This window comes from Colias eurytheme, chromosome 29 (assembly GCF_061535395.1).
Source record: "Colias eurytheme isolate Ceu_HAF_F1 chromosome 29, ilColEury1 Martin Lab GWU primary, whole genome shotgun sequence".
Classification (NCBI taxonomy): Eukaryota; Metazoa; Arthropoda; class Insecta; order Lepidoptera; family Pieridae; genus Colias; species Colias eurytheme.
The window spans coordinates 1,490,386-1,508,223 of NC_143008.1; the positions used below are offsets into that span (position 1 = coordinate 1,490,386).

The 17,838-nt window shown below is 34.4% G+C and overlaps 2 protein-coding genes and 1 long non-coding RNA gene across 3 annotated transcripts; all 3 read left to right on the top strand.

Moving 5' to 3' along the window:
• Nucleotides 1-266: 266 nt before the first annotated feature.
• LOC149896045 (uncharacterized) lies at nt 267-1,336 on the top strand. Its single transcript, XR_016458405.1, has 2 exons — nt 267-365; nt 802-1,336. It is a non-coding gene; the product is annotated as an uncharacterized LOC149896045 (long non-coding RNA).
• Nucleotides 1,337-3,372: 2,036 nt separating this feature from the next.
• LOC149896046 (uncharacterized) lies at nt 3,373-11,297 on the top strand. Its single transcript, XM_090118330.1, has 2 exons — nt 3,373-3,790; nt 9,497-11,297. The coding sequence occupies exons 1-2, from the start codon at nt 3,440-3,442 to the stop codon at nt 10,898-10,900; spliced, it is 1,755 nt and encodes a 584-aa protein (XP_089974456.1). The 5' UTR covers nt 3,373-3,439; the 3' UTR covers nt 10,901-11,297.
• A 714-nt stretch (nt 11,298-12,011) lies between these two features.
• On the top strand, nt 12,012-14,253 carry LOC149896047 (uncharacterized). The gene is made up of 3 exons (XM_090118343.1): nt 12,012-12,131; nt 12,842-12,985; nt 13,745-14,253. The coding sequence occupies exons 2-3, from the start codon at nt 12,883-12,885 to the stop codon at nt 14,074-14,076; spliced, it is 435 nt and encodes a 144-aa protein (XP_089974469.1). The 5' UTR covers nt 12,012-12,131; nt 12,842-12,882; the 3' UTR covers nt 14,077-14,253.
• Nucleotides 14,254-17,838: the final 3,585 nt, after the last annotated feature.

Genomic DNA, 17,838 nt, shown 5'->3' on the forward strand with positions numbered 1-17,838 from the left:
AATAGGTATACCTACATACAAGTATTGTAAATTCTGGTTTAAAATAATTATTGAATATATGTATAATACAAATATCAAGCATTATAAATAATTTAGGTAGGGTAACGGCACCAGTGGTCAGCCAGGCACCAGTGATCAGCCTATTGCATTGTTTATTGGCCATAAATATCGCTGCAATCAAAATAACCAAATCACGCGCACTTAAATAGAAGCTCTGTTTCGTTATAGGTTCATGCATCACGCAATAGGAGCGGCAGGGGGTCAGGGGAGAGAAGTAAACACGTTCATACAGGTGCTGTCCGCCGACAAGAGCAGAAGTGTCATGTTCGCCATATTTTTTGTTTCACGTGGTGCTCTTTTGAAAGGTGAGAAATAACATATTTTAGTATGAAATGTGAGTGTGTTTTATAGATAATAACTTTATAGATTACTTGGAGCATTTAATTTTATGAAATTTGATAAAAAATATTGTTTTTTTAGTTAAAAATTTGAGGGGCTGAACATTGGATACTGATTTTTTATGAAAGATCCAATGGACAGCCCCGGGGCTGATTACTGGGATTATTTCCTAATTGTTAGATAACCCAGTGGTCAGCCGCATTTCAAAATATCTTTTCAAGCGGCTGACCACTGGGTCTCAATCTGTGGTCTCAATGATCCAGTATTCAGCCACGATGTTATTGAAATAATATTTTAAGTATAAATTTGTGTGTAAATCTATAAGTTAGTTAAGTTTTACCTGAAATAATGGTATTATGTGTATTCATATCCAAAAGTTTATTATTGTTCCCTTTTTTTTAGCTAAAAATGCCGCCAAGTCAACAGTATCCTCCAGAGAAACTCTCATCTGCCATGGAAGCCATACGAAGTGGAATGCCGATTAGGGAGGCCAGTAGAACATATGGATTATAGATACATCAATAGGACATATTATATACTAATATCGTTGATTTTTTTTAAAAGAATTATTGCTGTTTTTATGATAAGTAATAACAAGTTCCTAGAAAATAAGAAGACACAAAGAGATTGTAATAGTATGTTTAAAATAATAATGCATTATGTGCGATATACATTTTTTTGTGCTAAGTGAATCGTTGCTATAAAAATGTGATTAATATCGTTGATTTTGATATAACATTGTTTATTTTGATATCATTATGAGTTATACTTACTAAAGGCTGAACACTGGGTTTAACAAGGCTGTTTATTGGTTTTTAGAGGCTGTTCACTGGGACACTGGGCCATTTTTTGTTTAAAATTAATTATATATTTTACTAAGAGAATTATTGTTTTTAATAAACGTTGATTCGAAACTACAATAAACAATAAATCCATACATGTTGTACGTTTTTTTATTCGACGATTGTTGTAGAAATGGCAATTGTCCAAACTTCAAAAAGCTGTTATGAGGCTGACCACTGGTGCCGTTACCCTACATTAAATAACCTTCGGCGTCCATAACAAAACAAGTTTTCGAAATATAGCACTGATAAAAACGTATTTACTTTTACAAGGTGTATTACTTAATTCGGATTGTTTCTTCTTGTAAATTCATATTTAGGCTACACCATTTTTGTATTTTAACGAGTTTTAATCTCGAAATTACCACAAAATCGACTGTGAAAAAAAAGCAAACAGAAATATACAGGCCGAATTGATAACCTCCTCCTTTATTTTTGAAGTCGGTTAAATATCAAAAAGGTAACAGCCCTATAGCTATAACAGTGCTAACGTCATAATTTCATCGCAGGGGCACAGAATACATAATAGTAGCTAACCGCTACAGAACGGACACTCTCCGCCCCCCGCCAAAATTAAACACTTACCTCAACCCGCACGATCAGCCATATTATGGTACCCATTTCCCGCAAGGACGATACCAACGACGTCTTACGGCCGTTTTCAATAACCTATCTATCCATAATTCTAGTTACTACCGTTAGGCAAAACTATCCTTTTACGCTTACTTATTTTTCAATAACCTACCGACAGATAGCATTTCCTACCGAAGTTATCTATCTATCGCTGGGAGGACGGATAATTTATCTATAAACTTTAAAATTATTGTAATAAAATGTAATTGTTTTATAAAATCCCTTAAACCAATTTAAGGGTGCACTCACACACATCAGTCACCGTCACGGCACGTCACCGGACAGGATTAAAAAAAAATATGTATCAATAGTTCTAGTATGACTCTGTTCCCACACGACAGTCGCCGGCACGAAATCTATCAGTGACGTCACCGGTCAGGCACGTCAAATAATCTTTCCATACATGTATCATACTTTTATCCCCACTCACCCGGTGCCGTCACGTCTCAGTTCAGTCAGCGTCGTGCTACCGTCAATTGCTACATGTTCTCTAGCGTGACACACGTCTAATCACTGACTAACCTGATGTATGTGTTCAATGATTCAGTCAAACCGGCGACGTGACTGACGGACAACATGACGGTGACTGGTGTTTGTGGATACGTACACGAACCGTCACCGATCAGTCATCGGTGACTTGACGGTGACTGATGTGTGTGAGTGCACCCTAAAATACATAATTTTAAAAACAGTGTCGGTTACAGTCTCTTTATTCAAATTTTGATATCTCAAGTCTCAACAAATTTGCAAATATGGCCGCCGCCCGCCACTCGTTTTCATTGAACGAGAGCGCGTGCGCTTTTTTCTTGGTTTGTTTGCGTTTGCTGAATAAGTAATTCGTGAAGTGTCCATCTTCTGCTTCAGCTGAAGAATATTAACGAAGCCTACTCCTAGCGTCGAGTTGTATGATTCCGCTAGACGTACCTCTCCCGTGTTTTGTTAATTTGTGATATTTGGACGCTATTAGTTATTAAGTGTTGCGATATTTGGACGCTATTAATAATTAAGTTTTGTGATTTTGGACGCTATCAGTTAAGTGCTGCTATAAGTAATCGATATGCCTACTGACAGACTTTGTGTGTTCGGATGTGTGACCAAAGGTAGGTAGTTGTACTTATTTGCATTCATGAATTCTTATCATATTAGAGAAATTCCTGTTTAATTTTCTATTTTAATTGTAACATTTGATTTGCAGGTGTCACCATCAACAGATTTCCGAATCCAGAAAAATATCCAGAACGATTTAGAAAGTGGGTAGACTTGGCAGGTGATACACTAATGGCTGGTTCACACTTTGATTAGTGCGAGTGCAGGTGATGAGTAGTACTACGTGTGGACAGCGACTGTTTAGTGCGAGTGTTTAGTAGGCTGTGTAGTAAAGTGAATAGAAGCGTGTTCTATTTTTTTGCGAGTGGACTGCGAGTAGCCACGTCCCGCGCGCCCTCCCTTCCCCCTCACTCGCAGCGTGCCTGCCACTAAACACGCCTGGACAGGAGTGTTTAGTAGCGTAGTAGCGTAGTGTGTAGCGTCGCAGTCGCACGCGGCACGCTTGTTGTTTGTACAAAATGGCAAAGTGGACCGAAGACACAACCTATAAATTTGTGCAGGAGTATCTAAAACATGAATGCCTTTACAACTGTAAAGCCCCTACGTACAAAATTAAGGGAGCCCGAGATACGGCCCTTGTACGTATAAGTGAAGCTATGAACATACCATGGTTTGGAAGTAAAGAAGTTTATACTAAAATAAGAAACTTGAGGTCTACATATGCGCAAGAGGCTAAGAAAATTAAACATAGTACAAAATCTGGAGCTGGAACAGATGACGTATATATTCCACAAATAAAGTGGTTCAAACTAATAGATGACGCTTTAAAAGCTGTAAATGTACAGTGCAGCGACTCAGGGAGTAATTTGGTAAGTAAAAAAAAACATTTATTTTATATTATTTATTACATGACTACAAATAATAACACATAACCACAGACTGCATTTTTAATTCGATGTCCCCGAATTTCATTATTTTGTGTTTTAATCGATAGCTGGTAGTGGATTTTTTTAACAAACTGCTTTTCTTTTCCAACGAAAATGCGTAGTTTTTGTGAAAATCGAAATTGAAAATGATATTTTTTAAGGTTATTTTTGTACTAAAAATGCAACTTTACGTAAAATCTTAAGCCATCATAATAATTATAGTATCAAAATGTCTAATTATTCCCACTCACACGCATTATTTTTAAATATATTTACGTACCTATTACTTTATTTACATATGGGAATTATATTTTCTATCACCAAAATTTATATTTGTCATCAAGTTGTATCACCTAATAAATAGATCTATCACCACGAAATATTTTCGTTCTCAGATAAACAAAAATTGTGCCCAGATATGAATTATCAAATTAATGTTAATATATGTGTAAAATAAGAGATCGATAACCAATAAAATTATATTGCATTACATGAATATAAACTTCGTTCTTATAATAACAGTTTTGTTACTTAAATAATAGCTCTGTGCTCAGAATGGTAGATCTGTCACCAAATAAATCGATTATTGATCCCTGACTGCGACTCCTTTTTATTTGATATTTTGTCACCAATACAGTAGTAACATTTATTTCGTTCAGATATTAAATTAATAGTATTCGTTACCAATTTAATACATCAATTTATAATTTTAATGAAAAAATGATCAAAGGGGCAGAGACAAATTGGCGCGCTTTAAAAATTGACCAATGATGACCAAATGATTATTCAGTGGTTATCATTTTTAAGAATAAATATTGATTATTTTAACTTTAATTAAGTGTTTTATCTACTATTCTGCTAGCCATAAGCCAGCTATTTTAAACCAGCGCTGATTGTTCAGTGGTAATTATTTTAAACAATAAATATTGATTATTTTGACTTTAATTGTTTTATTTACTACTCTGCTAAAAAAATTATTTAAATATAATTTATGGTCCGGGAGCCAGCAGCAGATTTTATGACCAAGTTCCTCTCAAGCGGTAATTAGTAAAATGCATCAAAGTATAGTATTATGAAGCCTCGTGAACGTCAGCTGGAGCTCGGTTGGGGGGGAAGAGCGGTTGTAGCCTCCCGTATTAGCTGACGGTTTTTCCACCAAGATACAGCCAGCTGACATATATATTTATCCACAGTTACATATAAGCTATCATCAGGTAAATTTTTGTTTGAGAGGAAATAACGGAAAATAAATTTTTCTTTAAATTTAACTTTCATGTTCGAGACACCAGCTGACGTATAATACACCATGTTGTAACCAGCTGACTATTTTTTTTCGTTGAGATATTGGGTTAGCTACAATTTGACAAATTTTTAGCTGAGAGGAAATGAATGAATGAATGTATTTTTTTTCCTATGTGCGTGGGAGGCTACAACCGCTCACCCCCCCAACCGAGCGCCAGCTGACGTTCACGAGGCTTTATAATACTATACTCTCATGCGTCTGACGAATTATCTCTTGAGAGGAAATAGTTAACCAAATTTGCACCTGGCTCCCTAACCATTATACTACCAGTGGAAATTTTGAACCTTGGGAGTCTAGTTAAGTAGCAGCTTGAGTAGCAGAATCTTTTGGTTAAAAACGATGATGACAACCCTAATTTTTTATTTGAACTTAATGCAATTTTCTAGTAACATAATATGATTTATTGGTGATCTCTTTAAATTAGTTTGCTTAAATACTTATTAGGATACACCTATTATAAATACACACAAACACATTTATTTGGTACTAGACCTTATCTCAGGATTTTAGGTGATTTATTGTGGAACTGATTTTGCATTGTTTGGTGATTACATTTTGGTGACAGATCTTCTATTTTGAGGACAAACCCTATTATTTAAGAAACACAAAACTAATTAAATTGGTGACAGCTTAAATGATACCCTTATTTAAGAAACACAAAACTAATTAAATTGGTGATAGCTTAAATGATACCCTTTACATATTACAATTTATTTTGTTAAAATATTATTTTAACAATTTATTATAGCCATAAATCGTTCCATTAATTTGTATTCACAACAAGCCACAGATTAGTTAATATGACGCAGATCACAGATTATAGCAATACAAATATACTAGCTTATCATAAAGTATAAATGATACATTTTAATGTTATTTTTATAGGGGTAGTATTTAAACGAGTGACTGTAAATTGAAGTTTTAGTTATCAAAAATAATTAACCCTTAATTGGGCGCGCCTACAAAGTTGCATAAGCGGTCGCGTGGGGTGTGTAGCACCCCAGAATTAGGAAATAAAATAAAATACGAAATACATGCAAAATCAGACTTTTGTTAATTAGAACATTTGAACTTACATATTAATCAACTTTTAATCATTTTTAATAATATAATTAGTTAACTTATTTTTTTAATATGAAAAATATTTTTTACAAATCCTAGTTTTAACCGTTGCAATTTTTACAGACTACAATCATACGGTCATTGCACACATGTTTATGGCATTTAAAACATTCAGTCTTTGTTTTCCTGTCCTTACTTCTTGGATATACATGACACCTTTTGTATGATTGCGATCGGCCTGCTTCAGAAATAGATTCTTGGTCCGAAATTTCATGCTGTCTTTTTAGTCGTTTTTGCAGCGGTCGTGGTAGTATGCTGGCTCTTGATATTTGGTGCGGTTTGACTAAATCAACAGCCAGTAACTTTAAAAATAGTCTTCGGGATATATCGGGGTCAATTTTAGATTTGTTTATTACATAGGAATTGATACCTGTGATATTGAAAATATGAAAAAATATCACCATCGGCCATCTTTTGGTACGTCTTCCTACATTATAAGTGGCGCACATTTGGTCGTTCGTATCAACTCCCCTTTTGGTTTTATTATAAAAATGAATAATTTCGGGCTTTCTTTTCTCACCCTTTAAGTCCACGTGGCATTTTACTGGTAACCTAAAACAAAAATATCACAACATAACCTCAAAAATTTCAAAGTATTATAATTGAACACTGTTAACATTTATCACTTGAAAAATACAATGTTTTAAAACAGAAATAATTAAATTACCAATTGGCCACTTACTCGGAATTTAGACCACACAAACAGTCACCTGGGGTGTCGTGCACCCCAAACACGCTCTCCGAGCCCAACCGTCCACAACCGAGCGCCGCTCGCAACTGAATCGTGTACGTTTTACGTATTTATGAAGCTACCTGGAAGAACAGCGCGCTAAATTCAAATTTTAAAAAGTTGTGAGCCTGGAAACCCGCTCTGGGGTGTATGACACCCCACGCGACCAATTAAGGGTTAATTGGGGTAACTGAATTACTAAGTGAGCGACTGACTGCGAGCGATGAAAAATTAATAGATCAGCAACTAACAAACATTAATTTGCGTTACATAAAATACAAAATGAGCAGCTTCATATTATTTGAGCGACCTAATATTAATTATTGTTTGAGTGACAAAATTACGTCTTGTAGATATTATATTCATTATTTGGCATATGATTTATTTATACTGAGTGGCATTTTATCTTAATCGAGGTATTTCGAATAGAAAAATCACTTTGAAAAATACTATAATGGACAGAGTAGGTACTATATCAGTTCAATTTGTTTTTGAAAGTTTTATCAAATATTTATTTTTGTGCGAACAATAGATGTTTTCTAAGAAACAATAGTGCACTTACATTGTCGGCACGTTCTTAAAGTCGGTAACTTATTTTTGTTCGAACAATAGAGGTAATAAATTCCTAATGATTAAGTTGTAAAGGTTGTATGTACAATATAACGTTGCTATGTTCGACATACAGAGCTCAAATTTAATTTTTCGAGTCATAGAGTGAAAATATTTGGAGGCATAATGGCAAAATGGCTTGGAGGGACTCTGTGATTATTTCGGGAAGGGAACAAAACATTTTTTCGAGATTTGGAGGTTTTTGACTTATCGAGGTTCGACTCAACGGGGTTCTACCATATATATTATAATATGTGCGTCATTAATTTCTGACTGTTTCGAGATTTGGTGCAAAATATAATGGTGTGTAAATAAAATTTGTAAATTAAATGAACAAATGAAAGAAAATAAATTAATTATACTAAAAAAAGCATAAAATAAAATATTCTATATTAAAAATGTGTATCGATGAAAAAATCCGTAAATATAAAAAGTGAAGAAATAAAAATCAATAAAATTAAACAATTGAGTAAAGATATATATCTATAGGCATATGTATATATTTATACAAGATATATATTTATGCAAGGAACTTCTCAACGTGTTATCTATGAATTTATACGTTTACTCAATTGTTTAATTTTATTTACACACTGTTTTATTTTGCGCCAAATCTCGAAACAGTCAGAAATTAATGACGCACATAATACATAATATATACATAATAAAACAGAGGTTAAGCTTAAATAACTTGAAAATAAATAACATGATCACGCCCACGTGTTGGTGTTTTAAAAAATGCAATGAAAAACTTAGGTTAACTTTAAATATTTTAATAAAAGTGTCGTTTTTACTACAAATATAACCTTAAAAAAATAATTTTGATTTTCGATTTTCACAAAAACTACGCATTTTCGTTGAAAAAGAAAAGCAGTTTGTAATGAAAAGTCTCTACCCTCTACCTATTTTACAACTCTAAACAATAAAATTCGGGGACATTGTTTCAAAAATTTAACCTAACCACATAACATTGAATAAAACCACGTTTTACTTCAATTTATCATTCGAGACTGCCAAGAGACTGCACCTTCTCCTACAAAATAATTTGCATAATTATTGCGTTTGTTTTGTGCAATTTGAGATGATCTATTCTGCATGCTCATAGTCAATGGAACAAGTCCATCTGAAGTCACTTCTCTCCAGGATCCTGGAATCAAATTTCCACTCTCTGTGTCCTCGATATCAACCGTGGCGACCTGTACGGGTACTTTGGTTTTTCTCGCCCAGTTATGCATGGCGCAACAGGCTTTTACGATTTTTTCCACCTTCTTGGGAAAAAAGGGTAGGGGCCTTTCGAAAATTCTGTATCGACTTACTAAGATGCCAAAAGAATTTTCGATGATTCGTCTTGCCCGTGATAATCTATAATTAAAAATTTTTTGTTCAAATGTCAATCATCATGTATGGTTTTAGAGGAAACGCATTATCGGCCACTAGAACATGACCTTCGGGCAGTAAATTATTTTCCAAGGCATGACTAAGATCACAATGGGAGAAAACTCCACCATCCGATACACGCCCGTTACATCCAACATCAATATATGAAAAACAGTAGTCATCATCTGCCACTGCCATGAGAACAATGCTGTTATTTTTTTTGTAGTTAAAGTAATAACTTCCTGCATTTGGTGGAGCTTTGATGGTAACGTGTTTCCCATCTATAGCACCTGAGCAACCAGGGAAATTCCAGGAATTTCTGAAGCCTTTTTCAATCCTTTTCCATTCGTCACCGTTAGGTACCTAAAACAAAAATAAGTTAAGGAACAGACACTAGTTTCTTTGATAATAGTGAAATGGGAATATTATTTCTGACTTTAAGAGTTGGTTTACTATATGTTTTTCTTTTTTTTTGGGTTTTTGTTAATCTAAATTTATTGTTTTACAGCAACTTGATGGTGAATCTGCTGAAATAAATAACCCCGACGCAACACCTGAATCTAATCAAGTTGAAGGAGAAAGAAAATCGCCGATTCCTCGTAAAAGAGCAGTACGGGACCTCAGTCGTTTGGTGAACAAAGTAAAGAACGTGGCCGACTCAATGAAGACACGCATGCCAACAGAAGCCGAAACAGAGTTCGATATTTTCGGGAAAAGTGTAGCTGCCCAGCTTAAAAGTTTGCCAATCCAGACAGCAATAGAAGGACAGATGTTTATCCAAAATTATATTAGTAATTTACGTCTCCAACAAATGGACCACGGAACATCTAACTACGCATATAGCCCATCACCAAATTCTATGTACCACTCTTCACCATCACCAACTAACACACTACCACCACGAGACTCTCCTTACACACAACCACCACGATACTCTCTTTACTCACAAACACCACGAGACTCTCCTTACACTCAACCACGACGACACTCTCCTTACACACAAACACCACGAGACTCTCCTTACACACAACCACCACGAGACTCTCCTTACACACCACCACCACGACACTCTCCTTACTCACAAACACCACGAGACTCTCCTAACACACAAACACCACGAGACTCTCCTTACACACCACCACCACGAGACTCTCCTTACTCACAAACACCACGAGACTCTCCTAACACACAAACACCACGAGACTCTCCTTATGCACAAACACCACGAGACTCTCCTAACACACAAACACCACGAGACTCTCCTTATGCACAAACACCCCGAGACTCTCCTTACACACAACCACCACGAGACTCTCCTAACACACAAACACTACGAGACTCTCCTTATAAACAAACACCCCGAGACTCTCCTTACACACAACCACCACGACACTCTCTTTACTCACAAACACCACGAGACTCTCCTTACTCACAAACACCACGAGACTCTCCTTATGCACAAACACCACGAGACTCTCCTTACACACAACCACCACGAGACTCTCCTAACACACAAATACCACGAGACTCTCCTTATAAACAAACACCCCGAGACTCTCCTTACACACAACCACCACGACACTCTCTTTACTCACAAACACCACGAGACTCTCCTTACTCACAAACACCACGAGACTCTCCTTATGCACAAACACCACGAGACTCTCCTTACACACAACCACCACGACACTCTCCTTACACACAAACACCACGAGACTCTCCTTACACACAACCACCACAATCTTCTACACCCGATCCTACGAGTACTAATGACATTCATAAAATTTCTGATGCTCACCTCTCTCTCAACGAAAATGTAATAACTATATACTCTGAAAACAATGGATCTCAAATGTCAATTGCAGACCCGGATGACATATTGGCTCGGGCAGTTTCCAGTATTTACCAATAATATAAAAAAAATATTTTTAATGTTACCTACCTTTACCAAAGTTGATTGTAAATCCTATGTATGTTGAATTTGAAAATAAACCTACTTTAATAGAAAAAAAAAAAAGGTTTTTAATGTTACCTACCTTAACCAAAGTTGATTGTAAATCCTATGTATGTTGAATTTGAAAATAAACCTACTTTAATAGAAAAAAAAAAAGGTTTTTAATGTTACCTACCTTTACCAAAGTTGATTGTAAATCCTATGTATGTTGAATTTGAAAATAAACCTACTTTAATAGAAAAAAGAAGGTTTTTAATGTTACCTACCTTTACCAAAGTTGATTGTAAATCCTATGTATGTTGAATTTGAAAATAAACCTACTTTAATAGAAAAAAAAGGTTTTTAATGTTACCTACCTTTATGTAATCTCTCAGTGCGTTGTAAATAGCATCGCATACTTCGGATATGATGGTACAAGTTGTCGATCTTGGTACCCTGAATAGGTGTTGCAAGACGCGTAAACTAATTCCATTAGACAATAAGTATAAAATAGCGTGCAATTTCACTTTCGCCGGCAAAGCAGGTCTCATAAATGTATCGCTTTTCTGTATGACGGGTGCAACAAGGTTTAATAGTATATTAAACGACTCTTCGTTCATCCTGAGAGCACAGTAGTATTCTGTCGTATCCTCAACAGCCAATTCCATAAAGAGTTGGTAGCTTGCGCCATGAATGGGTCTTCTATTAATCCATTTTCGAACCCATACTCTTCTTGGTCTTGCAAGTTCAGCTTCCAAAAGGTCTTCAGTTTCAGACACCACCGCGTTTAATACTTCTTTCAGTACTTCTTCCAATTGCAAGCGCGCTTCTCGATGTTCGTCCATACTTGCTGGTCGACGGCCAACTAAACAGAGCCACTAAACAACAATTGGACACTACTCGCACTACTCACCTGCACTCGCACTAATCACCTGCACTCGCAGTCAATTGGACACTACTCGCACTACACACCTGCACTCGCACTAATCACCTGCACTCGCAGTCAATTGGACACTACTCGCACTACACACCTGCACTCGCACTCATCACCTGCACTCGCACTAATCAAAGTGTGAACCAGCCATAAAAGACATCAGTGATGGAGAAATTTTCAAATCTAAAAAAATTTGTGACATACATTTTTTGGAAAGCCATAAAAATCGCAACAATCGCTTGAGTGCTTTAGCTATTCCTGTGAAGAACATACACGGTAAGTTAATGTAAATATTTAAATCTTGATAAATTAAAAAAAAACAAATTATATGCTCACGAGGCCGGTTTCAAACTCGCGTTTTTTTATATAAGTATAGGCTATATCATCATGCTAAGACCAACAGGAGCGGAGCAATGTGGGTGAAACCGCGGAGCACAGCTAGTTTGTAATTTATTACTAATTTATTTACATTAGGTATCCAAATAACAATTTTTTATCAGTTAGTGCAATTACAACTTGAGATCAAGATGTATTTATTGACTTTGTTATATTATTGTTATTGGCTATCTTGTTGGGTTCTAAGCATATTATTTTCATTTGATTAGCATTAGCTAAACTTGTTAAATATATTTATGAATTATGATATTAAAAAAAAATACACAAAAATTCTTTGTTTGATTCTTGGCCGATAGGTTATTCTAATACTAGACATAACTAAAAATAAAAGCATACATTACACATAACTTAATACTGCTTTATTACAAACCATTATAAAGTCATATTTAATTTAAGTGAGTACGATTGATAATACAGTATATTATAATATAATTGTATGCAATATTAAATGATCATTCCAAATGATAAATGTTAACTGAACCTATGAATAACTTTCAAATACCATTTATATGATAAAACACTATCATACTGTAGGATGACAAAAATTGATTGTTGTGGATGAAGTTGTAAATAACTATTTATAATTTCAGGGTTGTCTACTATTACTGCTGTGAAAACTGTAGAGCCCACTATGAACATACCATCTTGTGTACTACAACAAGTGACTGGAGTCACTGCATTAGATGAGCCTGGACCTAGTATGTATGTGCAGCCAAAACCATCACTGCTGTCAGGTAAATTAACATTAAATACCATAGAAATCTAAATAACAAGACACTAGAAGTCGTAAGCGTGCGTGACCTTGTCGCCACTCAGGTGATTTGCACATCACCAGTGCATTCGTCACTGTTCAGTTGCTCTGGAGACGTATGAGTGTATACATGGTGTGTTTCAGCAATTCCCATTGCGGAAATTCTTCCACAAGTTGTAATTATACTTATAAAGGAATAATATTTCATCGGAAAATATTTTTTTTAGAAATAATGCCGTTTTTCCTTAAAATTATAGAATATTTACAAGTATTACGAGTGTCACCATAGTAATCGAAATAACAATGAATGACACAGTCGACCATTCTTATTATCACGTTTGTTCGTATTGGAGCAAAAAGTCTCATATACTTAGGGATGTTATTCTAAAATAAACCGTAAATTCGTGCGTTAGGATACATATTCAAAAGCTTAATTTAATAGATAAGTTAGTTTTCACTAAAATCAAGCTGTCCAATAAAAGGCATAGTTTACTTGTGTGTACTGTTTAGCTTTCGGTTTGAATGTGTTGATTTTGGCGACAGCGGTTTTTATACGAATTATGACATTATAGCACTTCTATGTGTCTTGTTATTTAGATTTCTATGTTAAATACCTATGTGCCTAAGCTTTGCTGGATATTTTTTTAATTAATCATATAAAACATTTTTATTTTTTTGTTATATTATTTTAATTTTCATCATTCAACCAACCACAGTATTTTATATAATTCTTCCATTACAGGTACAAGAAAGAAGTCACAATGTCTGCATTATTATAAAACAACTCAAAAACAAATAAGAAATTTAAGGAGTGAAATATGCAGATTGAAAAGGAAAAATAAAAATTTTAAGTCACGTTTGGCTGATGCTGAAAAACTTTCAATGAAAAAATCATTTGAAAATGTCACAAAGTCTTTGCCATCTAGACTTTTAACAAATATGCAGTTTCGGGAATCCGCGAAAAAACCCAAAGGACGTCGATTCACTACTGAAGAAATAATTTTAGCAATGGCATTGTATAAAAGGAGCCCAAAGATCCTTATTATACAAATGTTTCACATTGCCATCTGCTAAATCTCTCCGAAATCTGTTAGGCAGAATTAAAATCAAGCCAGGCATAAACACTCTCATCTTTGAGAAAATGAAGGAAACTGTGGACAATATGAGTGCTGATGATAGATTGTGCACACTCATATTTGACGAGATGTCAATTAAAACACAAGTTCATTATCTTGCTGCCTCTGATGAGCTTAAGGGGGCGCATAAAGCAAAATAACCAATCTTCTATTAGATGATACGTGTAATATGCAAGACCAAATTAAATATATTACCATGTCAAGTAGAAAACGTAAAAGTGTGAAAATTAGAGCTAACTTAGTGATTTTTTTTTATCGAGTAAATTTTAATATTTTATGTTTTTGATTAAACAGAATCGTTGAACATATCATCTAGTTTGATATATATTTTATTTTTTAGATTTGGTCTTGCATATTACACGTATCATCTAATAGAAGATTGGTTATTTTGCTTTATGCGCCCCCTTAAAGGATTTGCTAATATAGGCCCAACAAAGATAGCTGATCATGCATTAGTATTTATGGTTAGAGGCATAAAAATAAAATATAAACAACCAGTAGCTTATTTTTTTACACAAAGTTTAAAAAGATTTGATTTAAAAAATGTAATAAAGGAGGTCGTAAAACATGTAACAGCTACTGGTCTAAACATAATTGCTACAGTGTGTGATCAGAGTATGGTCAATGTTGGGGCAATAGAAAGTCTGATAAATGACACAAAAATAGTCTATTTAAAACAAGGCAAATCTTGGAGGGGATGGAAAATGAAAGTGAAAACTGCAACACAATTATTCAGCCATTCAATGGCTTCCGCCACCAAACATTTGTATGATGCAGGAAAAGTTTCCTTCGAGTGCACACAGTTAGTTCCCGTCATATTGTTATTGGACAAATTATTTGATTCTTTAAATAGTAATACTTTCTCTATAGAAAATGGAAAAGTGTAGGTCAGGTGTAAAGCACAATTCACCCCATCATGAATTATGGAAACAAGCCATAAAATTTTTAAAAGAAATGAAATTTATAGAAAGAAAGGTAATTGGCAATAAAGTACGTATTCTTGAAAAGACGGTACCATATATGTATAAAAAATCTTATCAAAACTATAGAGGGATTCCAAGCTATTTGGAAAATATTGCACAATAATTATGAATTTGATATCATGTTATGTCGCAACTTTAATCAGGACCCAATCGAAAACTTCTTTGGACGTGTAAGAAGTCTAGGGATAAGAAATGTAGCTCCTAACATAATTAACTTTGAGGGCGCATTTAAGGCACTTTTGTTAAGCAATTTTTGTTCTTCCCATTCCCTCAAAGCTAATTGTGAGGAAGATATGAGCACATTTTTTCAATCCTTAGACTTCTTATTAACAAAGACAGATAATATAACTAAGATTGCAAATAAAGAAAGAGAAACATTTTATATAAATGAAGAAATTTTGCAGAATACAAACATATCTGATGGAATGCAAAGTAAAGGATATGTTTGTGGTTGGGTCCTGAAAAATTTTTTACAAAACCTTCGTATTGGAGGTTGTGTTAGATGTAAACAAACCATATTTGCGACAGAACATAATATTTCATCTCATTCATCATTTATTAAATCAAAAGAATATGCAAATTCCAAATGGCTATGTTATCCTTCCAATGAAGTCGTGGAATGTTTTAGTGAAATTCAAAATATAACCACTGCATAACTAAAAAGAAATATTAATGTTATATGTGTAAAAAGTAACATAAACAAAATTATTGACATATTTGTTAACTTTGAAATATTTAATTGTGATGAACACAAAATTAATTTCATTAAATTATTCCGCGACAAATCTGTTAATGTTTTAATTTATAGTTGGTGCCGTTCGGTTAATAGAATATTAAGCGGCAAAATAAATTATGATGGGGATGACGAAATAAAAAATTATGCTAAGGCCTATTACATTAAACACCAACACAATAAAAATAAGAAATGATTCTATGCGTTTTATTTTATTTACTGTACCCTTGATTGTACCCATACACATCATCGAAGAATACTATGTGTATGCTACCTTGGAATGTATATACGCTGTAAATAAAAACCCACAAGATTGGTAATTCCAAAGCTGCGTGTATACGTTCTCGGTAGTATATACATTATTAAAAAATATGAATCTGTAAAATATATAGCTATATATATATATTTGCAATCAAAGTTTCGGAATACGTCTATGGCGATGGCGTTCATAAACTAGTTGGCCAAAAAATGCACGAAGTTGGTTTTCTATTCCCACAGTATTACTTTACTCTATGGCCGGCACTGATCAAATCGCGAGCGTCGGCGACAGTTGTTTTTCTTCGTCTATTTTTGATTATTAATATGTACTTAAAGTTTGCATACATGTTTTTCTGTATTATTATTATAACGGAGTAAACATCATCAACCTCGAGAAAGTTGTTTTCTTTGTCCAATCCGAGACAGTGATCTATATATGCTAAACTTCTTGCCACAAAATTAAGAAAATTTCCAGAAAATGAAAGAGAAGAAATTATGTTAGAGATTGATAGCATGTTGATAAAAAGACGTCGAGGTAACCAAAATACTATAACCGATTCCACTAATATGAATCGCTCATCCTCCTAAGAAAGTTCTTATCGCTCAAACTGGTCTCGCTCATCTCCTTCGCCACACTACCGACCCAACTCAGCACAGTCCATCCCTCCAACTAACGTTACTATTTCCAATGAATCTCCGCATTCCCACCTACACCATTCAGCGCAGTATGTTTTAAATGAACCTCAAACTCAACGTATTCGGATATTGTCTAATGATAAAATATATTCACAATCACAATTAAAGCGCGTCACACACGGTGAAGATACTATAATATTTTATGTTAGGATTATAAAACGTTATAGTATCTTAAGGTATCAGGGTTCTGACCATCATTTTTCTTTTTGTCATTGCGTACTAAGACCCCTGTAGAACCGCCATCCTGTTACAAATGACACGAAATTTTGTGAGTAAAAACAAGTGAGTATATTTTTTATTTATTACTTATTTTCTTTACTACATTATTTACGACGAATTTGAGAAATAATTAGTAAAATTTTTGCAATAATCGCAGCTCTGGAAGTGTTATTATTACGCCTGGTTCTGTTTAATGTCGTCAATGTGTTGTGCCGTCGACGATTTATACGGTGTTGTCGATCGATATAATATGTTTTGTCCATATCTATTAAAATATTGTGCAAGAGACAGATTGACATTACAATTTTAATAGCGTTTACAGCCTATAGGTTGTTGTAGGGCGATAGACCCAGTGAAGGGCTGCGTGGCTAGTGTTGGAGGGATTTGTTATAAAATTAAACTAAAATGTTCACTAACTAATTTATTACTAAAATCACTGTTCTACTTTTTTGTTACAAAACACTGTTATACTTTTACTTGCTAATGTTTTACTGTTAATGCTATTGTTAATAATTGTTATATGTTAATTATTCTGTTAGATAAAATATGTTATGTTATATGTTTAATGTTTAACGCGTCGCGACGGTAATGTGTTATTTGGTGGACTGCATGAATTTATGTTAAACGCCGCCCGCGATACCTAGTATTTGCTGACTAGGCTGTTCGGTGGTCATTGCACCGTAGCAGATAATCTTTTATTGAATCTTATTTTTGTGACATCTGTCGCTTGCCTTCTTGGATAAGGTCGCATTATAAATGTTTTTAGTGTGCCTCGTCTCCTGAACTGTGACAGCTAACAGTACAATGGAGT